The sequence below is a fragment of the Galeopterus variegatus genome, unplaced genomic scaffold, assembly GCF_000696425.1.
Source record: "Galeopterus variegatus unplaced genomic scaffold, G_variegatus-3.0.2 Scaffold3450, whole genome shotgun sequence".
NCBI lineage: Eukaryota > Metazoa > Chordata > Mammalia > Dermoptera > Cynocephalidae > Galeopterus > Galeopterus variegatus.
In genome coordinates, this window is record NW_007729561.1 from 202,810 (window position 1) to 230,407 (window position 27,598).

Sequence of the window (27,598 nt, forward strand, 5' to 3'; positions counted from 1 at the left end):
TTCCAAAACTCTCTAGAGACAGTAACAAAACCTCCTTCTGGCAGCATGGTATGTTGTTGCTCTCTCCCCTCCAAGATATGGTTCAGAGTTTTTTTAGAAGAAAATTTCACATATAGAGGAAATTCTATTCTATTTTAAAACAATTATTTAAATATTTCTCCTAAACTCTTTTTCTTAACTACACTCCCTAAAATAAATATGATCTTAGAAACCTCACTTCTTGGGCCGGCCCGGTGGCACACTGGATAAGTGCGCCGCTTGGGAAGCGCGGCGGCGCTCCCGCACGAGGGTTCGGATCCCACATACAGACCGGTTCCCGCTCACTGGCTGAGCGAGGCGCTGGAGCAACACCGAGGGTTGCGATCCCGTTGCCGGTCCCCGGTCTGGTACGGGGGCAACACTGAGGGTTGCGATCCGTTGCCGGACACGGAAAAAGACAAAAAAAAAAAAAATTAAAGAAACCTCACTTCTTTTCACTCTCAAAGTTATGGTAACTGTGGAAGTGTTATGCTGAAAGAATCTGTCCCGTAGATAAAATAACACTTTATCCAAATATCAGAATGATGAACCAATTTTAAAGCCACAGACCTGTACTACACATTAAAATGATAATCAGTAGTAAGTATACTTTGGTGGTGATGGTGGTGGATAAATATAGTTTATAATGCCACAAGATTTTTCTTCAAAATAATAAAAAAATTTGGCTTTAAATATCTGACCTTAAGGATTCTAGATCTCTCTCAGAAAATAAATGTAAGAAAGAAAAACATACAACTTTTAGTATCAAAGAGACATCTTTGGTGAATAAGACAATGTAAGAATAAAGGGAAATTCTTATAAACCTTAAAATTATGCATCACGTACATTTTTATTACTTATGTACTTATATATTCTTATGAGAAAGAAAGCTGGAGTGTCTAAATTTTCCATAAATTCTTTAAGTGTTCAATAAGATTTAAAATGCTGTTACAATTGGTCAAGAAATTGTTAACTTTCGGGCTGACCCCGTGGCGCACTCGGGAGAGTGCGGCGCTGGGAGCGCAGCGATGCTCCCGCCGCGAGTTCCGATCCTATATAGGAATAGCCAGTACACTCACTGGCTGAGCGTGCTGTGGGCGACACCACACCAAGGGTTGCGATCCCCTTACCGGTCACGAAAAAGACAAAAAAAAAAATTGTTAACTTTCTTCCAAGGGAGTCAGACTTCATTAATGGACTCAGATAGAAGTAGAGACAGGTAAAAAACCAAAAATCTGATCTGTCATTAGTGACATGCTTGGACCAAGGAAAAGAACACCTTTCTTCTGCAATAAGCACTCCATGTTAGCCAGGACACTGTGTTCCTACATAGACAATCTTTCCCTGCAGCATCTGTTTCTAATTGAAAGGGACTAGAATTACAAAATCCTTGTCAATTTCTCTCACCAGCTCTTGCTGTGTATAAAGATTTTCTAGGCAGGGGCTGAGCATTAGTCTTCCACTACAGCTGATGACTAAAGAGCAAAGAGAAAGAGAGACAGAAGAAAGCATTTTTTTTTTTTTTTTGGTATCCAACAATACACAGAACTAAACTGTGGGAAGAGAGACAACTAGGTATGCCTTCTGTTAGCTCAGAAAATTACCATTCTATAAATACAACTATTCACCTGTAAAGATCTATTAACATTCTAGTTAACCGATTGTATATGTTTTCTGTTTGGGCAGTCTCCTTTTTACATAAATCTTCAAAAGTAACTACCAATACTATACCAATTATGTCTTTTATTTCTGGCCCCTAGGCACAGTGTCTGGGACACAGAAAGAACTTAATAAATGTTTGTTGAATAAATATATCAGTCTCGCATTTTGTACCACTGCCCATTCAAGGCACCTAAAAAGGCCTCGTAACATTCATTTTCGTTGTCCCATTGAACATACAGATCTACATCAAGTCCTTCTGCATTTTTACATGTTGTAGGCCAGAAAGTTTAAAACATTTCCTAAAACATACTTGGCTGCAGGATGAAACAAACACTAAGGGTGAGAATAAAGGTCAGTGAGCTGATGACTACAGTATTCCAGGCAAGAGATGATGGCGGCTTAAACTCAGGCAGTGGAGTGGACACCTTCCAGTGCTTCCTTTGCAGAGTGCAATGACTGCCTCTGGGTACTGGTTGTTCTGGCATGGGTGGCATGTGCTACATCCAAAAAAAAAAAGGCTGAAAAACTTCGGGCAGAAGGGTGACAGGATTGGGAAATAACTCAAGGTTTCCTCTGTCCATCTTCAGTTTAAGGAATCTATACACCTAATTACATGCAAATGTGCCACAAATTCATAAACTGGCTATAATATCTGGTTAGTGGTCTGGTGAGATCAATAGTACCAGTTAGAAATTTTTTTAAATGTTATCAAAAACAAATTCATTTAAGTGCACTGTAGGACAACTATATTACCTAGCTTTCCCCAGGGTATTATTTTAGATACACAGACTATTTTTTAAAGTTTCCACAAACAAGAAACACATGTTACAACTGAAAACAAAACTAAAAGATATATCAACTATGAGAATAAAATTTCATTTTAGTTGTAGGTTTGTATTACTCTTCTAATACCTATAAACTAAATTATCAAAGTTTAGCAGTTTAAAGCTTAAAAGCTTGAAGACGCACAATTTTCACAGGAACCCTATATTTGAAATGAGTTAGTTAGGACAGAAGAAACTTACTTGCCTAAGGTCTCAGAACACCTCTGAGGCAGATTTTAATCCTCAGGATGACAGATAATTAGAGCCTGGAATTCTCATTTCTTAGTCCATCCTTTCCAATGGGCATTTTGCTCCTTTTTCTTATATTATTTCAGAAAACATTGGCTGCCCAATTATCCATTCTATATTCCATAAAGTCTTCCAAGATTGTAATCAATTGCTTATTCAAATGCCATATTTGTTGAGTAGAGTATATGAACTGTTTGAAAGTTCCCAGAATCACATCATTCTAATTAGTTAGTGTATTATCCAGGGAAGACCAACGACAGAGACTGGCACTTTCCAAGGAGAGAAGTCTGTAGCAGCTGGGGCTCTGCTCTTCTCCCGGCACTGCAAGGTGATGGAGAAGATGTGCTCCACCTCATATACGTTCGCTTTCTTGGTTCATCTTAGTCCTTAGCCTTGCTTCCTGCCACCACCTCATTAGTAATATAGTTGGTTTTCAGGTAATTCAATTACCTGCACCCATATGCCTGTTGTCCTATGGGGAACTGGACGTCAGTACAGGCTATACTCAGCTAGTTCAGGCTAGGTTTGGCAAAATACCTAATCCTGCTTTTCTCCCACTACCGAGCTCTGAATTTCTTGTCGTCGTGGTGACCTGGCAACCACCTTCTCAGCTTTCCTGCAATTATCTGCACAACTTGGGTCAAAACTCCTTGATTTCACTTGAGTCAGCATTCCAGAGCCAAGAATTACTTGTGCAAGGAACTCTACAAGTTTTGTTACTACACCATTTTCTTGTGAGAAAGAATAAGAAACAGGTAACTACCATATAACTTCTGGTTGAATGATTATAATTCTGAGCCCTACACAATCTTGCTTACTCTCTCACCTTGAATTTCTAAGAGGAAAAAAAAGCAACAGCATGCTCCATTTTCCATTGATCTTATCACAACTCCATTCTGAACAGCCATTGGGCATCACAGTGTTACCCAACCAAAGCCATTAAAGTTGACTGATGAGAAAAAGGCTAACTGAAAATTGTGAGAATGACAGGCACAGTTTTCTCTCTTCCTCTCCGCCACTCTGTGGCCATGTTAGGCAGGCAGAGAGCTGCATACACTGCAAATACAGGAGCTTTAGGAATCCTATCTGCCTTATCATCATTAATTTTTTAAAACCTTAGCATTTTTAAACATTTATTTGAAGGAAGTGTTTGTGAAGAATTGCTTAGAAGGGAGTAAGCCCTGGTTACTTCATGGAGATTCAGGCTGACAAGACTTTGCAGGTTATAGATACTGATGATGTGATCCAAGTAGCTAGCCAATTGCTCTCTACATAATGTTTAAGACTCAGCACTATATCCTCTTTGTTAAATATCAGAGGCAAAAGATAGTTCACTTTCTTCTTAATAATGTAGTGGTGAGGCCAATTAACTGAATAGTTGCCAAAAACTAAAGTAGACGTGAAAAATAAGAAGCATTAAACTGTAGCTATTACTTAAAACTACAGTCTCCAGTCTCATCTTCCTCTTCTGAAAAAGAAATTTGCCCAAGATCATAAAGAAAAAGGTTTCTAGTAAATAAACGGTTAAAATTAACTTCCTTTTAATAATCTACAGCTTGAGGTAAACCCCCCACCTCCAACTATCAAGTAGTAGTATGAAATGTACAGAGATACTGTATTTCACCTCTTCACTATGAAACATCAATTCATCCACCCTTACAAATTTTCTTGTTCTAACAGCAGAAGAATTTCTTCTCTTGGGATGTGCTAATGTGTCATTCACTAAGATGCCAAATAACAGGGACTGAACTCTGCTATTACTCTGTCTCATTCTCCCCACTAGAGACAAATCACATTCTGGCCAGATATGAGAAGTATATGACTTCAGAATGGGTCTGTTTCAGTATGGAGTGACCTAAACCCAGATGTGAAGGTGACTGGCCCACGGTTAGGGTATTTGTAGGGTATTTGTAAGTGCTCAGGGACACATCCTACCTAGGGATGGATCCCAGGGTTCCAGACCCTCAAATCCTCCTAAAGCAACCCTTTAATCTTTGCATCAAAGAGACCTCGGCTGGACAAGGTAAGGACTGTATTAACCTGAAGCCTTTTCTGCTTATACTCGACACTCCTGTCAAAAGCTTCATCGGTACATAGAGGTGAAGTGAGTTTTCCTCAGTGTAAAATTTCTGTTCTACGACAGATTTGAAAATTTACTCTTTTCTCCTGAAGAAGAAATAGATTTGGCTTTTATGACAGTAAGAACTGAAGACAAAGGATTAAATGCACTTGCTAATCATTCAAGAAAAACATTAAAACACCTACTATGTACTGCTGAAGTTCTGCTTAATGGCAAATCAAACATAGCTACTGTTTGAAACATAATATTCAAATATTAACCACAAATAGTTTACTCTTTTAAAGTTATTTCTAGAGCTCCCTCTTGCCTTTTTCTACTTCCCCTTGTAGGATTGAAAAAAGAAAGAAAGAAAGACTACACCAGGGATATAGCCATATTTCCTTATTATTATTTCAAAATATACATCTATATTTATTTGCTTTTTCTATCAACTTCACATTCCTAAAATTACATTCCTAAAATTACATTCCTCATGCTTGGTGAAATGACCCAGAATTCATAAATCCTCGTATCTAAATAATTCTTTCTTTTTTAAACAATTTTGTTTGTTGAGAATTTTGGCATTCAACTTTCACCCCACTTAAAAGTTGTCTTCGCATTTTTCCTCTAAATTAAAATATTTTCCATAAATCCCTCATTTCCATGTTATATACTTTATGTGCAAACTCTGTAAATGAGTAAAAATAAATACTTAGAAAGTCCTCTAAATGAAATAATTCTTTTAATCCTACTAATGTTAGATTAGAAATTAATATTTATCCTTGGAAAAAAATTCTTGCCTAAATAAGAATTTTGACTAAATTTTGTGTAGGAAGGGTGTCAGAGGATTCAACATCTGTAATTTTATTTATACTCAACAAATCTATTCTACTACTGTTAAACTGAGACCTAGAAAGTCTTAAATGACTTGCCCGAGGTTATGTAATGAGTTAATTCCTGACCTAGGACAAGTGTCCAGGTTTGGTAATTCTCAATTCCGTCTAAATATACTAAATCTTAAACTTCTGATGGCCTCAAGATGTCTTAAACCATCTATGGTTGGAGTCCTAGTTCTAATGATCAAATACAGAACTATCTATCACATAGAGTGCTGTGCTTAAAAAGAAACAAATGGAGTGGAAAGCATGTTTATGAAGAAAGGTAGGGGAGACTACCCCAAAAAATATATTCATGGATTATTTTATAAAGTTAGGCTAGAAGAGCAAAGGATGGTAGTAAATAAATGTCATGCTTTAAAACTGAATTTTGCAGATACTTTTCAGCATGATTTTTCTGTTTCACTTTCCACCATCAGCTGTGAGCTGTTTCCAAGTGTGAAATCGCCTAAGAGAGGAAGCAAAGCTGTCATTTGACATCTGGGAGCGTGGAGATTGGACTGCGGTGAAAAGCATTTTGGACTTCTTCAATTTACACACATGTTCACTTATAAATTCTCAAGTCTAAAAAGTATTCAATGAGAAATATCCACGTAAATTTCAAGCATTTAAAATAAAAGGCTCATAACAAGGTGGAAAATAAAAGTGAATGACACACACTGATTTGAGGAAATCATATCAACTTGTTTGAGACCAGAATGGGAAATTTAAGTGATTATATTAATGTAACTGACATAAATAATTTTACTCACTTGTCTCAGATTGCATGTAAACTTTGAAATACAGTCTTTTGTATATCATATGCTTTAATAGTATTGATTATACTTTCTAGTTGCATTTTTATGATGAGAGTCAAGACTGCTAAGAAAAAAAATACTGGTAGAAAAAGAAAAAAACAAATACTTTCTTGACATTTTATCTTATTTTTCTTTTATACTTAAAATGCTATTACAATAATTTATTCTATACTATGATAATTTAATAGCTCGAATGATAAAGCACATCAAATCCTTTGACTAAAGACTTTACATGTGTGTATGTGCATACACAAATGGAAATAAAACTAAAGTAACTAAAAGGAAGTCTTTTGAAGAAAATCAATTTACTCCAGTTTTTATTCTATAATCGCTCACAATGAAAACTAGAAGAACCTGTCTAAAAGACTTCTAATACTGTATCTAAAAATCTCCTAATATGGAAACTAGACAGTGTTATGGTTGTATTGTCATGCTACACAATCTATTTCTACTTTGTGGACTGTTTCTTTGCTTTTTCTCTTCCTGAACTCCATTCTGCATTTCTGCAGCATGAAAGCTACTGTATCTAAAAATCTCCTAATATGGAAACTAGACAGTGTTATGGTTGTATTGTCATGCTACACAATCTATTTCTACTTGGTGGACTGTTTCTTTGCTTTTTCTCTTCCTGAACTCCATTCTGCATTTCTGCAGCATGAAAGGAACCCATTTACCGTGAATGATGTTTATTTAAAATAAAACCTTTCTAGAGAATTGTCCTAGATAATCTAAGGATACAAAGTGAATCTAAAAGGAATGGTTTCCACTTTGAAAACAGGGCTGGGTTTGATCAGTGAATTCATATTCTCAAGACCCTCTTGATGGGTCTGCAGCTGCAGCCATTTATGTGCTGGCTTGTTCACAGATGTAGACAGAGAAAGCTCCACAGTTTCTGTCTTTTTGTTGTTGGATTTGTTTTCTTTAATATAATAAAGAGGCAACTTTTTAAAAAAGTTCTTAGTTTTGTTGTAGAAACTTGTGTATTTCAGACATCCTTGATAATATACATGGTTGAAATGACTATGACTTTTTAAAATCTAAGATCACAATGTAGGCAGAAACTATACTTAAATAACAGAAGGTGATCATTTGCATTTCAAAATTTATCTATCCTGCTTTTCCCTCAATTAGACCAAAACATGTTGATTCACAGGTTTCTGTGTGTGTGTGTTTTCTTTTTAAAACTTATTTATAGAGCAGAATAATGGCCCCCCTGCTAGTTTGGCATTTGCTCAAGTTTCTGTCCATGTAAATCGAATCTGTTACTGGAAATTTTTCTCAAAATATAAAGGCACATCATCCACAAAATAAAAAGATACATTGCTGATATTATAAAGTACAGGGCAGGTGGATAATGTTTTTAGGACAAATATGTGATAAGGATTCCCAGGAGGGAGGAGTGGTAGGAGTAGAGAGGTTAAATGCCATTCAAACAGAAGTGAATCATTCTCACTGTAATCTTGGACACCTTTACTTTCTAACCAAACATGAGCTGCTTAACATGCTTTGGAGTTACTTGGACAACAATATTAAGGTTAGAGTTGGGAAGTGGGAAGAAAGGAGGGATGTGGGAGGGGAATTCCTTCAACCCTTAATGTTTCTAAGGGTAAATCAAAAGGTGACTAAGTATTCTATGTCCCTCCTCATGTGCTTCTCATTTGTGACTTTCTTTGATTTGTGATTTTTATACATTGAAACATTAACATATTATCATTGCTACTATCCTCTGAGAAGAGCAGGAAAGTCTACTTGTAGTTTTTAATCAGTAACAGTGCTATTTGGTTTTGAGACATAATTTACAAATTTTTGCTCTGATTCCTCTTGAAGCAAGGAGGAAGGATCACACAGACTTAACCGAGTTCTATAACTCTTTAGTTAAGATCATCTAAATGAGAACATCAGGATTACTTTTCTGTTAAGGCCATTACTGGTTTTGTTTTACCTTGTTGCTAAAATTAATAGGCCCAAGGAATGGAGAGACTTTCCACAGTGTTCAATGCATGTCATAATACTAGAACACTTTTGCAACTCACAAAGCTTAAAAGTACAATTCTTTTATGCTAATAATTACAACAAAGCCTTTCTTCATACTTCACCTTTTTTCTAATGCTAGTGAAGGACAACCTGGAAGAAGACAGCAGACATCCATTAATGGCAGACTGCCACCTGCCGGTAGTCTATGAGAATTGTGATTTTTCTGAGAAAAGGCTTCAAAATTAGAACTTAGAAATTGATCTGTATTAAATTCAGTATTTCAGTAGATGAAACTGAAAGTATGGATCAGTTGATAAATTTAGTATGGTTATGTTCCATATATATTAAAGCTCTCAAAATGCCAACATGCCATGGATATTAAAGTAAACATGACTGTGCTTCAGACTAAAGAAAAATAATCTGCTAGAATGACTAAGTACAACCTTACAGATAGTTTTGAATAGAAGAAAACAATAAAAATAGGAAGTAAGGAGTCAGCTATAAACACTGCACAATGCCCCATGCACTTTCAGTTTGGCTGTGTAGCTTACACCCTCCTCACTTCAGGATGTAACAGGCTTCACTCAAAAGAACTCCTGGATTTAATTTTGGTCCTAAAACCTCCAAATTCATTTTAATTAACAAATGTATTTACATACATTGGTATCTAAAATGTTACTTCTTATCAAATTAGAAAGTGAAGGTAAAGATAAATTTGTTTAAAAAAAAAAATCAGGTAACTATAGTAAAGTGATTTCACCATGAAATTTTTTTTTGTTGTTAGACCATTAACTAAATCATACTAGCAAGGTTCAAAAAGAGCATCACATTATCTATTTGAGAAAACAAAAAATACAGGTGTGCTCTTCCAGGAAGAAATAAAATCAAGCAGTCCTAATATGGGGGAAGAAGGAAGAAAGAAACAAAACCCAAATCGCTGTTTTCGGGAGAGTTTTAGAATATTTGCCTTGTAGGTTGAAAAACCTTGCTATTCTTCCATACAGAAATAATTCTTAACAATGAAGGTTGTATCTAAAAACAATATAGCTATTTCAATCCTAATTATAATCATTTCCCATTACGCAGAGAAACAAGGTTAGCACCAATACACTGGTCAGCCGTAAGCATTAAATACTGTATTGATCAAAAGCTAAGCAGATCATGTCAACCTAATCAGATTGAAACTGCTTCAGAGGCCAGTGGATGACAAGTGAAGCAACTTTAGCCATCAAAAGAGGGTACTGTAGACAAGTGGTGAACAAACTTTGATTTCAAATATAGCCCCATTATCTGCACTGATGACAGAGAACTAACTCAAATCCAATTCATATGCTTAAGCAACCTATGATTGTCAGGAAAATATTGGAAACCCGCAGAAATAAATATCTAATTTAAAAAAAAATAAAGACAATACAGTAATGGCAAGAGAAGCCTGTTGTGTTAAGTATTTGGCTAAATGGGCTATTTTAAAACAAAAAGAACAAGCTTCCGAAATGTTCTCAAATATAGAAAGAATTCTTAAAACCTCATTCAAAAATGGCCGGTTGGCTCATCACCGAAATCACAATGCATTTTTTTTTTTAAATCCACATTTTATCCATTTTTAGCTTTAGGAATTTTTACCCTTTTAGCCAGCTACTTCTCACATCTTAATAAAAATCATCCATTTAAAGAGGTTCAGGGTATTTGAAGATCCTAGAAAACACTAAGAAGTTAAGACATTTCTAAGAATTCATTGCCAGTTCTAAGTATAAACCCATTTAAAACAACAAATACATACATACACACATATACATACACATATATACCTATAGATTATACATAATGGTTTATCCCCAAATTTTCTTTTGAAGGGTTAAACAGATAACCAGATCCTACACACATGTGAACTGGTAGTGAAAAATACAACTTGTATTTTGAAATGAGAGCTGCCGAAACCACTTTTTCAAGTGAAACATTTTAGGAGATTGCTCTAACCTGGGGCACAGTACATTCTCTCTATGGCATCGCTGTCACAGGAATCTTCAACCTCACTCCACCTGCTAAAATACGTTAGCTGAATGTGTCCTAAAAACAAAACGACAGGAGAAATCAAAACATTTTTCTCTTCCATTTTCTGCAGAAGTGAACTGTAATTACTCCTTTTGTAGCTAAAAACAGTATCATTAAGAATAATGGCATCATTAAGTACTAGAAGCTATTACTGGGGGTGAATTTGCTGCACTGATAATGAAGCTCTAGACAGGAAATGAAGATACTAATTACAAGATAAAACGCCTACTCAGTTAATTGGAAGCAACAGCGAATAAAAAGAAATGCATTTGCAAAAGTTCCTGACCTCTATCATTCAATAAGATGTTGTTTGGGTTCAAATCACGGCACACAATTCCCTCTCTATGTAAAGCATCAAGGGCTACCACCATTTCAGCTGCCCATCTTTGAATGCAGCCCTCTGGGATGTAAAACCTGGAGTTTAGTGCTAATTTTTTATCAAGGTCCTCAAAAATCTGATGTATTTCCTTGTCTCCTTCTAGTGCTAGCCCACTTTGTCCCTTAGTCTCAGAGTCTCTCTGAAATAAAGAAGTTGGTTCCTCTTTGGCCAAATCATCAGTGTGATCTGTAAACAACAATACTTCTTCTGTTTTTAAAGTGTCTGTGTTCGCATTATATTCATTAGCACCTGAGAGTGGATTGGAAATATGGAATAAGCCTTCTTCTGTGGTGTTTGCAGTTACTGCTGACCCAACCACTCCAAGTCCCTGAAACTTAGGATCTGAGCTGTGCAACAAAGACATGTCTCCTGAACTACTACAATCAACAGCTGCTACAAATAACACCCCAAGATCCTCCTGTGCATAGTGTTTCTCTGTTATACTATGGGATTTGGATCTAGAGGGATCACTCAATGCCTCTGTGCATTCTTCATGTGCTTGGCACTGTTCAGTACTAAGCCTGAGGCATAAAACATCAGGGGCTTCCAATAGTTTACTTTCTATTATGCCTATATTAGTCTGTGTAAACTTAGTAGGTCCCATTGCTGCAGCTTCTTTTGTTGGCTCCAATTCACCAGGTAGATTTACAAGAAGATCAGGTCTTCCTTCATCAGTACTACTGACATCATCAAAAGCAGCCTCTTTAAAAGAAATAACTGGGACTGAGTCATCTGAGCCCCTGCTAATGGTGTCTTGAGCTTTAAACTCTACTTTGCTTTCAGTAGTACTAAAACTCCTGGAAATGCTATCTTCATCTGGAAGAGTAAAGAATGGTTTCAAAGGTTCTGACTTTAGACTATACAGTTTTTCTCCAAAATCAAGTCCCAGGAGTTCGCTTGTACTGTCCTTACTGTCTATCCTAAAGAATTCCATGGGGCTGTTTTTCGATCTACTGAGGGAATCTGATGTTCTTGGAGAACTAACTGCTTCTGGGTCATCATCTCCAGGGAAGAACTTCAGCTCATGAGCTATCAGCTGTGTGCTGGGGCTGTCACTGTCAGCAGCAAGGTGTGCGGGGAAAATTTTCACAGCTTTGGTATACACACTACTCTCTTCATTCTTTGTGAAGGGCTCCTCATTCAGAGATCCTGGTTCAATCTTTTCTTGCCCATACTCATTGCATAATGTTAAATAACTAGTAGTGCATTCCTCTTCTGAACTGGAACCAGAATCTGGCCACTTTGGAGAGCTATCTTGGCCATCATCTTCCTGGTTGCTATCATCTTGAGAACTTGGAGTAAGACTAGTCTTCAAAGGTAGAACTTTAAGCATGCTTCCACCATCACTTCCTCTGGATTCAAAGCTGCTGCTGTCCTGAGGACTAGAAGTTGGCTGTTGCAGGTGAACTTTAGTAAGTGTAGATTTTTTCACTTCCTTAATGTCAAAGCTTTCTTCAGGACTTCTGTTTAGAAATTTACTGATATATGACCAGAGTTTGCCACCTGTGAACAAGTATAACCAAAAAAAAAAAAAGAAAAGAAAAAAAAAAAGATCCCCCAAATTAATAGTTATTTAATTAAGCCATAAGAAAAATGAAAGTTTTTAATGATCATTTAAAAAGAAGTCAATGATACCCATTAATATCAAGTGTGCCATAAGACTAGCATATTTAACAAAAATGCCTTTTTGTTATTGCTGACTAGTGAGTAAGGTTTCAAGCATATCTCTTGATATCAACTATTTTTTACATGACAACTTGTTTCTTCCTTTGATGGAAAATTAGTTATAAGAAATACTAATATGAAATCTCACAGCTAAAATTCTGATTTAAAGTTAAATATTAGTTAGCCTTAGAAACATCTGATTATGTTCTTATCTGTTTGTGTAATAAATTTTTCAAGCATGGCTTCCTTGTCAAATGGAAATAATAAGTAAGTGCTGTTCAAAATTCTATACTATGGGGGGGAGGGGAAATCAGCATTACTATTCCATTTTGAAAATGCCCAGTCCAAGACTGGAGGGAAAATTTGGCACCTGATATATAATGCCTTCATAAGTGACATATTAATAATATTTTTCCCATTTTATGCCCCCCATAATGTAATGTGTTGTGTAAGATCAAGTAAAGTTATTGAGGAAGATTAACTAGGCAGCCACCAATGAGGCAACCTACTGTAATTCTGATCTGTATTCTAACATATATCTATAAAACTAAACTAAAATCATAAAACTAACACTCAAACCAAAATCACAAAAATCCCTTTTACATTAATCATAGAAATCAAATGAACACAAAATAATCTGGTGTTTCACCAGCAATACTTGTTATATAGTTATTATTTCACCATATTTTTCTTGTTTTATTTTAACCATTAGAAACTCAATTCCTTTTGCTAATTAGAATCTTTACAGAAAAACACTATAGTAAGTACCAAAAACCCACCACAGCTGGACTGCCTAGAAACAGTATTACGAGAAAAATAATTAATTAAATTTGATCCAGAAATCTTAAAAACAGTAACTGTGGAAGCATACTTTGTGAAGATATAACTGTAGCTTCCAAAAATGGGAAATTAAAAATAACGTGTTAAAAATAAATCAATCTACTCATACGTAGAAAGCAATTTTTCCAGCACATCACACAGAACCCATGCTGGGCTTTTCTTCATACTACATTTACCACTTAGAATTTTTTTCCTCCTAGTTTCCTCAAGATCTGCTTGTCAAAATCCTACCAATTCTTGAAGGCACTTCAGAATTTGTTCTCTTCTATCATTTTTTTAATACCCCTTCGGTGGATATAATTCATATCTTCTCTGAATCCTCCATATCACTTTTTCCCTCTTATGACATTTACAACATTCTATTTCACATTAATATTACTTTTATATTTTTATTATCTCCTTTACCAGACTGCAAGGTCTTAATAACTGCAGGCACAGAATTCTATCTAGCATATAAAATAGGTATTAAATAAATATTCATTAAACTGAGTTATAAAAAGATGACATCTTTACAAATTTTCTGAAAACCTTTCAAGAAAAAAAAGTATAAGTACTAATAATTCGTCATGCTAATTAGTAGTATAGGGGTCATATTTTCTTCCTATTTTAAAACTAATACATAGTTTTATTGTAAAATTTTCAGAAAATATGGAGAAAAAAGAGAAAAGCAGCAAAAATTCAGAATATACAAATCACCCATAATCCCACTACCTAATGATAAACACTATTAAACCATTACTGTTACTATTTTCAGACTTTTTTATTCACAATTAACATAATATAAACATTTTTAAATTTTCATGAGAATATGAACTTGAATAGCTATATAGCATATCCATGTGATAGATACTATGATGTAGTTAAATGTTCCTTGGGCATTTAAGTTGCTTCTAGACTTTTACTATTAGAATTAAAATAATAAATACTTTTACATACAAAATACTTGATATATCTGATTACTTCATCAGGACAGAATCCTAGAAATGAAAGTACTGGATCAAGAAGCACGACATTTTTAACACTTCCAGTACACGTTACTAAATTGCTTTATCTAAATCTATCCCTATAAACAATGTGTAACAGTGCTGTGTTCACAGCAACTTGCCTATATCAGATATTAGCCAAATTTACCAATTTGATTAATCAAATATGGCATCTTATAATTTCCCTTGTTAGATAAAAAATTTTAAAGTGACTGTTGGTATTTTCTTTATGGAATTTGTTCCCAGCCTAAACAAGTACCCTATCATGAATTATAAAAACTGCATTTTCAAGGGTGGGAAAATCTGTTTTAGCTCTTCTCAATTCTCTGATGGGTGCTTGGTTACATTTAATGCTCAGTATAGAGCAATAAAAACAAAATTTTGGTCCTATCACATACTTTTTTCAATTACAGAATCATGAAAACCTACAAGAACACATTAATCCCATTGAAATTTCTCACCCACAAAAGCTGAGTGGATTTTTACTTTCTGCAGAGTTAAGATGGTACTAATAGACAAACTTACACAAACATCAACATTATTATCATAACAATAATAACATTAACCTTAAAAAAAAACCCTGCTACTGCTAAATCACAAAATATAAATAGAAAATACATAAAATATTTATAATTTTTAACACTTTAAGAATATAAATAACACTTTTCTAAGTCCTTTTGAAGCATAATTGTAGATATTGTACCATTTTAAACTATTAAAATAGCAATTCAGAAGGTTTAATTAAAACATTTTGTCTCTCATCAGATTTTAATCTACTGGTTTTCTACACAATTGCAAAGTAAATTTGTTAGTTTGCTTGACCAGAATTAGGACTTAAACTTAATATGTATGATGAAATATTGCTATAGCAATGATCAAAATCATCTTTTGACCCAGCAATTCCACTTCAAGAAATCTGTCCTACAAACACTTCTCAAAAAACAAAACAAAACAAAAATGCACATAGATATATACATACAAGTACTGGAAACAATTTAAACACCAATTAACACAAGAGTAGTTAAACAAATTAAGGTAAATCTGCACAACCACTTTGTATCTACTTGAAAAAATAATACCAATATTTACAAATACATAGTGCTTACCATGTATCAGGTACTATTCTGAGCAATTTACATATATTAACTATTTAATCCTCACATCAACGCTATTATGTAGGTAATTATTATTATACCTATTTTACAGATGAGGATACTGAGGCACAGAAAGTTTAAGTAACTTGTCCACGGTCGCACAGCCAGTAATAGTAAACCAGCATTTGCACTCATGAAGCCCAGCTCCACAATCTTTGTTTTTAATTACTACACTACCCTTACTGTCATAAAACAGACTTATATATACCGATAAAGAAAGGAGTTCTTTCCCGCCCCCCTTCTATTTGGTATATCCATACTCAGAGGCTTCTGTAATAACCTTTGTCTTCTAACCTGGCCTTTCATCTTTTCTCTGACTGACTCAGTATTCAACAATCCTACACTGAGCACCTTCCATATATCAAGCATTCTGCTAATTGTTGGGATATATATGATGAATATTACATAATCCCTAATCTTAAGAACTTTAACACTCTTGGCCTTGACTGAATACATTGTTTCTCCTCCTTTCTTCCTCAAATAGAGTTAAAATAAGGAATTCATTAGAAGGAACAATAAATATTTTAAACCTCTCTCCTAAAATCCTATCTGGTATATCCAACTGCTTACTCAATACCACCTGAATATTTATATTAATAAGCATCTCAAATTCACAAGACTTTTCCTTCTAAATCTACTCCTCCCACATCTTAGAAAATGGAAACTCCATGCATTCAATTATTTTAGTCTAAAACCTTGGAGTCCTGAAAGGAAGAATCATGTCAGATCTTCTACCTTCAAAATATATTCAGACTCTAAGAACCATTCCTCACCAGCTCCACCACTAACACCTTGTCCAAGCCACCATAATTTTCACCGAAAGGAAGAATCATGTCAGATCTTCTACCTTCAAAATATATTCAGACTCTTAAGAACCATTCCTCACCAGCTCCACCACTAACACCTTGTCCAAGCCACCATAATTTTCACCTGGATTGCTGCAACAACCTCCAAACTGGTCTCCCTGCTTCTGCTTTGCCCTCCTATTTTCTATTTTCCACAAAGCAGCCAGAGCGATCCCCACCTTGCCCTCCTTTGCTCAGCATCGTCCAATGACTTCCTATCTCATTCAGAATAGAAGTCAAGTTTTTAAAGTCATCTGTGAGGCCAAACAGTATCTGCCTGCTTCCTTCTCACCTCTCTACACTCACTCCCTGCCACTCTTCCCATTCTGCTACAGCCACACTGATCTTGCTGTTTCTCATACACCAAGCATACCCTGACACACCCTGTTTTATCTTGCTAAGACATTTTTCCTCACATACCCACACTATTCCTTCTCCCACTTCCTTCAGGTCTCCAGTCAAAAGTCCCCTTCTCAATAAGGTGACCACCCTATATAAAATAGCAACCCACACTCATCCCTTTGGCAACAAAGGCCCCCTTCCTTTATTTAATTTTTCTCCAGGCCCTGCCCACACCCAAGCACCAGAGGGACTTGCAGGCCTGAACGCCCACTGTGCGGGCTACCCAGTGAGCATTCAGGACCCAAGCCATGCCTGGGGACCAATGCACCCACAGGCCCTCCCACACCTGAGCACTTGAGGGGCACACAGGTCCAAACACCCACCACGCAGGCTTCCCAGGTGAGCATGCAGGACCCGTGCACTGACTAAAAAGGAGCCAAGGCAGCCCACCACACACTCAATTACATTGATACAAGGAAAGTCACCAGCAGAACCTATAAACAGAGGAGGAAGTCTTCCCCTCATAACCCACTCCAAAATGATACAAAAAATAAGTGCCCTACCAGATGACCAGATATCAGCATAAAAATACTAGAACTGCAAATAAACAAGAAGATATGGCATCACCAAAGGAATATGATAATTCTCACGTACCAAATCCCATAAAGCAAGAAACCCTTGAGATATCTGAAAAGGAATTCCGAGCACTAATTTTAAGAAACCTCTAAGAAATAAGAGAAGAATCAACGAGAGAACACAATGAAACAAGAAAAAATATTCAGGATATGAAGGAGGAAATTTACAAAGAGATTTATAATTTAAAAAAGGACGTAACAGAACTCCTAGAAATGAAGGATTCTCACAATGAAATAAAAAACAGAACGGAAAGCTTGAGTAGCAGGCGAGAGCAAGAAGAAAAAATAATTTCAGAACTCAAAGATGGTCTTTTTGAAATAACCCAGGCAGACAAGAAAAAGGAAAAAAGAATTTTAAAAAATGAAGAAAATTGAAGAGAGCTAGAAGACAACCTCCAGCACACAAACATTAGAATCATGGGTATTCCAGAAAGGGAAGAAAAAGGAAAAGGCACTGAAACCTTATTCAAGGAAGTAATAACAGAAAATTTCCCAGGTATATACGGGAGGGATGCTGACCTTCAGATCCAGGAAGCCCAAAGACCCCCAAACAGATTCAATCCAAAAAGATTTCTCTCCAAAACATGTGATAGTCAAACTGGCAAAACTCGAAGACAAAGAGAGAATTCTAAAAGCAGCAAGAGAAAAGCTCCAAGTCACCCATTAGGGAGCCCCCCACCCTGCATCAGACTGACAGCAGACTTCTCAACTGTAACCCTACAGGCAAGAAGAAAATGGGATGATATATTCAAAAGACTAAAAGAAAAAAACTGCCAGCCAAGAATCCTATATCCAGCACAGTTATCCTTCAGATATGAGGGTGAAATAGTGTATTTTCCTGACAAACAAAAATCATGGGAGTTCACTACCACATGACCATCCCTGCAAGAAATACCCAAAGGAGTCCTGCATCTGGAATCTGAAAAATGATAATCAATATCACATATTCACAAGAAAGAGCAAAACCTGCCATTAAAACCAAAATGCAGGGCCAGCCCGGTGGCGCACTCAGTAGAGTGCGGCACTTGGGAGCACGGCGGCGCTCCCGCCGAGGTTTTGGATCCCATATAGAGACCGGTCCACTCACTGGTTGAGCGCGGTGCGGGCGTGACACCAAGGGTTGCAATCCCATTACCGATCACGAAAAAAGACAAAAAGGAAAAAAAAAAAAATGCAAAAAAGAAAGAAGCTAAATCATGTCACCTCAAAAATCCAACTAACATTGAAGATGAAAAATAAAAGGAGAAGAAAGAGATAAATAATGTTTAAAGCATCTAAATAAAAAGCAACATAATGACAGGAGTAAAGCAATGCTTATCAATAACAACCCTAAATTTAAATGGATTAAACTCCCCCATTCAAAAGACACAGACTGACTGATTGGATTAAAAAGCTAGACTCAACTATATGCTGTCTTCAAGAGACCTACCTCACCTATAAAGACAAACACAGACTAAAAGTGGAGGGATATCAAAAGATATACCATGCAAACGGAAACCAAAAATGAGCAGGTGTAGCTATTCTTATATTGGATAAAACAGACTTTAAACCAAAAACCATAAAAAGAGAAAAGGAGGCCATTATATAATGATGAAGGGATCTATCCACTTAGAGGACATAACCATCATAAATATGTTATGGAACATACAATATGTAAAGCAATGGAACGTGCTTTACATCTAGAAACATAAAGCAAATACTTTTAGACCTAAAGGAAGAGAGAGACCCAAATACGATAACAGTGGGTGACCTGAACACCCCTCTCTCAGCATTAGACAGATCTTTCAGGCAACAAATCAACAAAGAAACACAGGGTTTGAACTACGCCTTAGACCACCTGGACCTGGCAGACATCTACAGAACATTTCATCCAATGACTAGAAAATACACATTGTTCTCCTCAGCACATGGAACATACTCCAGGATAGACCACATACTAGGTCAGAAATCAAATCTTAGCAAATTTTAAAAAACTGAAATCATCCCAAGTACCTTTTCAGAACACAATGGATTAAAACTGGATATCGGTAACAAGCAAAATTCTGGTAACTACTCAAGTGCATGGAAACTGAACAACAGATTCCTGTACGACCTATGGGTCCAAGAAGAAATTAAACAGAAAATCAAAAAATTTCTTGAAATGAATGAAGATAAAGATACATCATACCAAAACATATGGGATACTGCAAAAGCAGTACTAAGAGGGAAGTTTATTGCAATAAATGCTTACATCAAAAGAATGGAAAGACTTCAAATAAATGACCTAACACTATGCCTCAAAGAACTAGAAATACAACCAACAATCCAATCCCAAAAGTAGAAGACAGAAAGAATAACCAAGATCAGGGCAGAACTAAATGAAATAGAGACCCCCAAAAACAATACAAAAGATAAATGAAACAAAAGGTTGGTTTTTTGAGAAGATAAATAAAATAGACAAACCATTAGCTAAGTTAACAAAAAAAAAGAAGAGAAAAGACCCAAATAACAAAAATCAGAAATGAAAAGGAAGACATTACAACTGAAACACAGAAATACAGAGAATTATTAGAGATTATTACAAACAGTTGTACACCAACAATATGAAAACCTGGAAGAAATGGATAAGTTTCAGGACACATGCAAACTACCAAGACTGAACCAAGAAGAAACAGATAACCTGAACAGACCAATAACAAGCAATGAGATTGAAGCAGTAATCAGAAATCTTCCAACAAAGAAAAGCCCAGGACCAGATGGCTTTACAGCTGAATTTTATCAAACCTTTAAAGAAGAATTAATACCACTTCTCTTCAAACTTTTCCAAAAAATTGAAACAGTAGCCATTCTCCATTCTATGAGGCTAGCATCGCCCTCATACCAAAACCAGATAAAGACACAACAAAAAAAGTAAACTACAGGCCAATATCCTTGATGAACACAGATGCAAAAATCCTCAACAAAATACTAGCAATCAGACTACAGCAACATCAAAAAAATTATACACCATGATCGAGTGGGATTCATCCCAGGAAGACAAGGTTGGTTCAACATATGCAAGTCAGTAAATGTGATACACCACCATCAACAAAACCAAGGACAAAACCATATGATTATTTCAATTGATGCAGAAAAGGCATTCAACAAAATTCAACATCCCTTCTTGATTGAGATTCTCAGAAAATTAGGTATAGAAGGACATTATCTCAACACAATAAAAGCCATTTATGAAAAGCCCACTGCCAGTATCATTCTGAATGGGGAAAAATTGAAGGTCTTTCCTTTAAGGACAGGAAGAAAACAAGGATGCCCACTCTCACCACTCTTACTTAACATACTATTGGAAGTACTAGCCAGAGCAAGAGAAAAAAAGAAAGGGCATCCAGGTTGGAAAGGATGAAGTCAAACTGTCCTTGTTTGCTGACGACATGATCTTATATATAGAAAAACCTATGGACTCTACCAAAAAACTCTTACAGCTGATTAACAATTTCAGTAATGTTGCAGAATACAAAAACACCCAACAATCAATGGCACTTTTATACTCCAATAATAAACTAGCAGAAAATGAAATCAAGAAATTAAGCCAGCTTACAATAGTTGCCAAAAAAAATAAAATATCTAGGTATCAATTTAACCAAGGAAGTGAAAGATCTCTACAATGAGAACTACAAAACACTTCTGAAAGAAATTAAAGAGGACACAAAAAGGTGAAAAGACATACCATGCTCTCAGATAGGAAGAATTAACATCATGAAAATGTCCATTCTACCCAAAGCAATCTACAGATTCAATGCTATACCCATCAAAATACCAATTAGGTCCTTCACAGAAATAGAAAAAGCAATCCAAACATTCATATGGAACGACAAAAGACCCTGAATAGCCAAAGAAATCCTAAGAAAAAAAAGAAAAAGATAGAGGCATAATACTACTCAACTTCAAATTATATTACAAAGCTATTGTAACCAAAACAGTGTGGGACTGGCACAAAAACAGACACTCAGACCATTGTAACAGAACAGAAAACCTGGGAATCAACCCACATACTGCCAGCCAACTGATCTTTGACACAGGCAATAAGAACATACATTGGGGGAAAGACTACCTCTTCAATAAACAGTGCTGGCAAAATTTGATATCCATATGCAGAAAAATGAAACTGGACTGTACTTCTCACCATATACCAAAATCAACTCAAAATGGATTAAACACTTAAATACAAGACATGAAACCATAAAATTACTAAAGGAAAATATAGGAGAAACACTGCAGGTAATAGGACTGGGCAAAGAGTTTATGAATAAGACCCCAAAAGTACAAGCAACAAAAGAAAAATAAATAAACTTTATATCAAACTAAGAAGATCCTGCACAGCAAAGGAAATAATCAACAGAGCAGAAAGACAACCTACAGAATGGGAGAAAATATTTGCAAACTATACATCCGACAAGAGAATAATATCCAGAATATACAAAAGAACTCAAACAATTATACAGTAAAAAAACAAATAATCCAATTAAAAAATGGGCAAAGGAGATGAATAGACACTTTTCAAAGGAAGACATACAAATGGCCAACAGGTACATGAAAAAATGCTCAGCATCACTAGTCATCAGAGAAATGCAAATCAAAACTACACTGAGATACTATCTCACCCCAGTTAGACTGGCCATTATTAAAAAGACCGAGAATAACAAATGCTGGCAAGGATGCAGGGAAAGGGGAAGGAACTCTTCTACACTGTTGGTAGGGCTGTAAATTAGCATAGCCATTATGGAAAACAGTATGGAGGTTTCTCAAACAACTACAGATAGAGCTACCATATGAACCAGCAAGCCCACTACTTGGTATATAGCTAAAGGAATGAAAATCATCATGTTGAAGGGATACTTGCACTGCCATATTCACTGCAGCTCTATTTACATTAGCCAAAATATGGAACCAACCTAAGCGTCCATCGACGGATGACTGGATAAAGAAAATGTGGTACATATACACAATGGAATAATACACAGTCATAAAAAAAGAATAAAATTCTGACATTTGCAGCAACATGGAGAGTCTAGAGACAATTACGTTAATGAAATAAGCCAGACAAAGAAAAAAAATACCACATGTTCTCACTCATAACTAGCTGCTAGGAAGGAAGGTGGGGGGTAGGGGAGGGAAGGAGGGAAGAAGGAAACAATGAAGGAAAAAAAGAAGAAAGAACCACAACAATACATTGAACTTCAGAAGGAGAGAAGAAACCTAATGATACTAGAGATGGAGGGAAGAGAGAGAGAGGGTTTGGGAAGTGATAGGTCAGGCAAAGGGTAAAGAAACATCACGATTTGTAAGAATGAATATGCTAATAATAAAAAAAATTTTAATTTTAAAAAAAAGGCCCTGTTGGCAAAAAAATAAATAAATAAAATTCTCCATAGCATTTACCTCCATCTGACATATATTCACTTATGTACTCGCTTATTGTATGTTCCATCTCTAAAATGAAATATAAGCTCCATGTGGGCAAAGTCTTCTATTTTGTTCACTGCCATATTAGAACTATGCCTGTGTCCCAGTAAGTCCTCAATAAATTTCTAACTGAATGAATTAAAAATCCAAAGAAAATGAATCAAACAGACTCACATAAATCATAAATAGTTCTGTAAGCAGTGGGAAGCTAAAGCCACAAATCACAAATACTCAAGCATTCATATTATGGAAAAAATAATTCTTCCAGGTTTACTTTATCAGTAATAACTATTCACACATATGAAAAAGGCTTTATTATGATGTATGCACAACCTCCTCATTCATGGAGGTGCCAGAGAAAGTACCACTGATGTGTAAAAGACACACTGTTCATCACCCAGTTCACTTCACTGCTCAAGCCAACTGAGAAATTACTGTAGAATCTTCTCTTCCTAATCTCAAATCCATGGCAGGTCCTATTGATCTACTCTGAAAACATCTCCACTAGTACCCCAGAAGGTCATGCCATCATCATCTCCTGCCTGGATGACTGTATTGGCCTTTTCACTGTTTCTATTCTTGCCTTTCTACAACCCATTCCCCATACAACAGCCAGAGTGACCTTTTCAAAATGTAAATTGGACCCCTGTCATTCCGTAAGATGTCCAGTGGTTTCCCGATGCATCTGAATAAAAGCCAAAATCCTTACACTGCTGTACAAGTCCCCTGCCTCTTTCTCCAGTAGCCTTATATATCCCTGTTGTCCTCACCTACTACATTCTGACCAAATGGTCTCCTTTCTTGTTCATCAGACCTTCCAAGTTTGTTTTTACATTGATCCCTGTATCTTACATTTAAATGGTTGTTTCTTTTGCCATTCATAACTCCTCTTAAATGTCACCTTCTCAGAGAGGGCTCCTTTGACTACCCAATCTAAAGTAGTCCCCCAGGTGTTCTCTATTAGATCTCCCTGTGTTAAAGATCAGTATAGACTCTATTAGTATCCAATATTCTCCTGCTTTTCATTTTTCTGTTTGACTTTCCACCACAAGAATTTAAGTTTTGGTTTTTCTTTTAAAGATGGCCGGTAAGGGGATCTTAACCCTTGACTTGGTGTTGTCAGCACAACGCTCTCCCAAATGAGCCACGGGCCGGACCTAGAATTTAGGTTTTAAAAGGGTAGGCTCTTTTCCTGTCTTGTTCACCTAAAAAGAGTCTACTACCCAGTACATGCACAATAAAATTGTTGAACATTAAATGAATCCAGAGTCCCTGTTTGTACTATAACTTATTTTGTTTATAAAACCTTCGTGAAATTAAACAATAGATACCTGAAATGAACAGTCAAAAAGATCCTCCCCTAAGTTTAAATAATATAGGATAAATTCTATGGTCATGTGACCATTCAAAGGCAGGTGTGGTCAACAGTAAAGGAAAAGAGACTTGGTAAAGATGACCAAAAACAGTGGACAACTTAAAAGTTATATGTCTATAACTTTAAGACAGATTATAAAATTTTTCTATAGCATTAAAGTAAAATCCATTGAAATATTAGATTCAAGAAATATAAGGGGAGGTGAGAAAATGGCAAAAGAAAAACTGAAGCATGATTTGGAGAAGGAAAAAGAGGAGGAAGACAACATTACAAATAACAGAGGTAAACTAGGATAGAAAATTTGCCACAGATAATCTCCAACATGAATAATCCACACTGGGTAATAGAATATTGACTATAATTACATTCATCCTACTGACCTTGTTCTAAATTATTATGTATTATTACTACGCAAGTTATTTTGTTCCACACCAGAGGTGGCTGTATTTCGCTATCAGATGACATGACCTCTAATTCAATAATGTCTGTAATGCACTGGTATCCTCGGATAAAAGCTGTCCATAATGTCTGAACAAAGGTGAATTAGTTATCCAATTCACACAAGCAATTAACTCTCTTAATACCTGAGAGACTATGGAGCCCCTTCTGAATTTTCTATTAAATAATGCATATGGAGGTCTTCCCTCCATCTGTAGTTATCTTGTGCTGTACCTCATAATAAACAATATTAATAGTTTATTGCCCCCATCAAAAATCTTGCATTAGTTATCATAAGAGACCTCATTCCAGAAAGCAATGACTCCTTTTCCTGGAAAAATGTATTAAATTCAAATGTTACGCCTATTAGTACAGCAAAACTGTTCTTTATTCTAAGTAATATATAAATAATAATGCCTTCATAAAATATGGAAAATAATTTTTTTTACTATTTTTAAGAACATCTCTTAAAAGCCAAAAGGCAATATTTATTAAGTGAATTTATATGTTGGATTCAGACATCCTAAATGAAAGACTATTTATTTAAATTCAGGTGTTAAAGGGCAAAACAAATCAAAACATAATATTTTTGCCACCTGTTCCCTCAACTAAGAGCTGAAACTTCACAAACAGTTTGAAGGCACAGCATTGTGCCTCTGCTTTGCACCCACATGTGATGCCAATGGCTGTATTCATAAAAACTCGAATCAGAATAACAACATAATGTCAAATGTTAAGCAAACACCCTTGTCTTCTAAAAAAAAAAAAAGGAGGAGGTAATTAATGAATTCTTCAGGGGATGCTTTTCATTTGTCATCTAACATAAATGTATCTTTTTAGCAGAGAACAAAATAAAATCCCTAAAATAAAACCAAGCTCTCTTAGCACGTGTTCACATTAAAGTTCTCATTATATTAGATAAATTCTATGAGAAAGTAAGTAGTTAAATATATCTAAGAATGGTAATATAGTTCAAATGAAACCTGCTGTTCAACTGGGAGTTCATTTTCCTCACAACTCAAAGTAGGGAGGTAGAGCAAAGAAATAAGGAAACAGTTTCTTACATCTGTTTCATATATTTTATCTGCTCATGAAATGACAGAAGAAGGACATTATAGAAACTGAAAGCTAAGTAGGTGACATTCTTCACTCCATAAGCAATCTAAAATACAAACCAACCTTCTGCATGCTGCAGCACAAGAAACACCGACTCCTCAGAGATGATGTACTTGTGCAGACACACCATGTTGGGCACACAGCGGGGGATGATGGTCTTTCTGTTCCTGCTGTATTCACTGCTTTTCCTTAGACCCTGACAGAGAACAAAAAGGTCAGTTGTATCCTCAGTTGCCTTTGGAGCCTGCTGTGCTCTGTGTTTATCAACCAAACTAATCTATCCGAGTTACTCTGGGCTTCAGAGAAACCACTCATCTGCTGTTCTATGCCCCTCCGTCCCTAGAGGCTCTGCTGATGGCATCTGGCGTGAGGCCAGAAAACGGAAGATGCCACAAAGCTGCCATTAAAATCAATTATGTGGGTCAGTGTTTTTATTAGAGATGCTCTCAAACTAAGTCATCAGAATGACACACAGTTATTTCTCTATGACCTTTTCTTAAATTTTATTTTACTTATGTATATCTTTCAAGCAGTAGATGTTATGAGATCAATTCAAATTCCTCAGACACAAAAGGTATTCTTAGATTAAACAGGCAATTTTTAAATTCTATTCCAAAAAAGTACAAAGATTATTAAGTCACATTGAAAGGAATAAGGTGTGTGTATTTTCTGGTGTCAAACCCTGGTTTTAAAAACTAGGGAAATGTCAGTGATAAAGAATATTCATAAAAAGAAATGTGTTTCAGTATGTGTCAGTGTGAACTACTGCTGTGCCTTATCAGCAAAAGAAAAATTATCAGAAAAAGAAATATAAAATTAATCAATTCACCTCCTGGATGCCGTGGAAATGCTTAAGTTAGGATATTTTTATAACATGTACTATCACAATTTATTATAAATACAATTTTAAAATTTAAAAAGTTGATGGGTTTTTTTCTCTCCTTACTCATTTAGTTATAAATTGAGTTATACAGTATATAGAATCAAAATTGAACTTAGTTTTAAAAAGGGGTGGGGGGCAGGGATATAGTTAACACTTTCCCAAATACCTGTATGTAACAAAGACTTTAAAGCAAAATTTCAGCTCATAAGATCCGCAGTCATAATCAAAGGTGAGACTGCATGTGGTATTCACAAACTATACAAAATGTATTTGAGATGTATTTAAACTACACACTACACATTTAAACATCATAAAATGATTCTTCAATTTATCTAAGTTATTCCTTGGCCGTACAGCAGATTAATAGTTTATTGCCCTCCTCCATATTCTATAGCATAAAACTCTTTTAAAATGTATACTACACAGTATTTAAATGTATACTATATGGTATTTATCAACTGTGACAGAAGGACACAAAGAGAAATAAATACAGATCACCGCATACTTAAAAGAACATTCAAATGCCTAGGAAAAAATACTAAATATCTTTTCTTTCAAAAGCATTATTTGAAAATAAATTTTTAAATTCATTAAACATACAAATTCTACTTACCTTTAAAATGAATGTCTGGTCTGTCCTTGTGTCCATTACAAGTAAAACCTACACAAAAGACATGAGTAATAATGTATTCACAGTACAATAAAACATTAACTCTTAACTTTTGGAAACTAAACTTTTAAGGTTTTGGGGAGGAGTTGGAATTGACTCCCCCCAAATTGTTCATTTTTGAATAGATTTTTTTTTAAGTCACCAAATCACAGGATCAAAATCATCTTATCCAAAATGGTTTTATTATGGTTTCCTGTTCTAAGAATGCTGTATTTCAGAAACATTACTGTGCTTCCTAGATTTATTCCAAAATGTCTTTTTGTTGTTTTTTTGTGGCTGGCTGATATGTAAAATGTATTTCTT

General features: G+C 35.6%; 1 protein-coding gene across 1 annotated transcript in view; it reads right to left on the reverse strand.

Moving 5' to 3' along the window:
• RPS6KC1 (ribosomal protein S6 kinase, 52kDa, polypeptide 1) overlaps positions 1-27,282 on the reverse strand; it is a 44,884-nt gene extending 17,602 nt beyond the window's left edge. The window contains exons 1-4 of the mRNA XM_008585085.1: positions 27,239-27,282; positions 25,806-25,938; positions 10,818-12,413; positions 10,457-10,546 (exon numbers count right to left, since the gene is read on the reverse strand). Of these exons, the coding sequence (XP_008583307.1) occupies positions 10,457-10,546; positions 10,818-12,413; positions 25,806-25,938; positions 27,239-27,274 (1,855 nt within the window). The 5' untranslated portion in view covers positions 27,275-27,282. The remainder of the gene's footprint in view (positions 1-10,456; positions 10,547-10,817; positions 12,414-25,805; positions 25,939-27,238) is intronic.
• Positions 27,283-27,598: the final 316 nt, after the last annotated feature.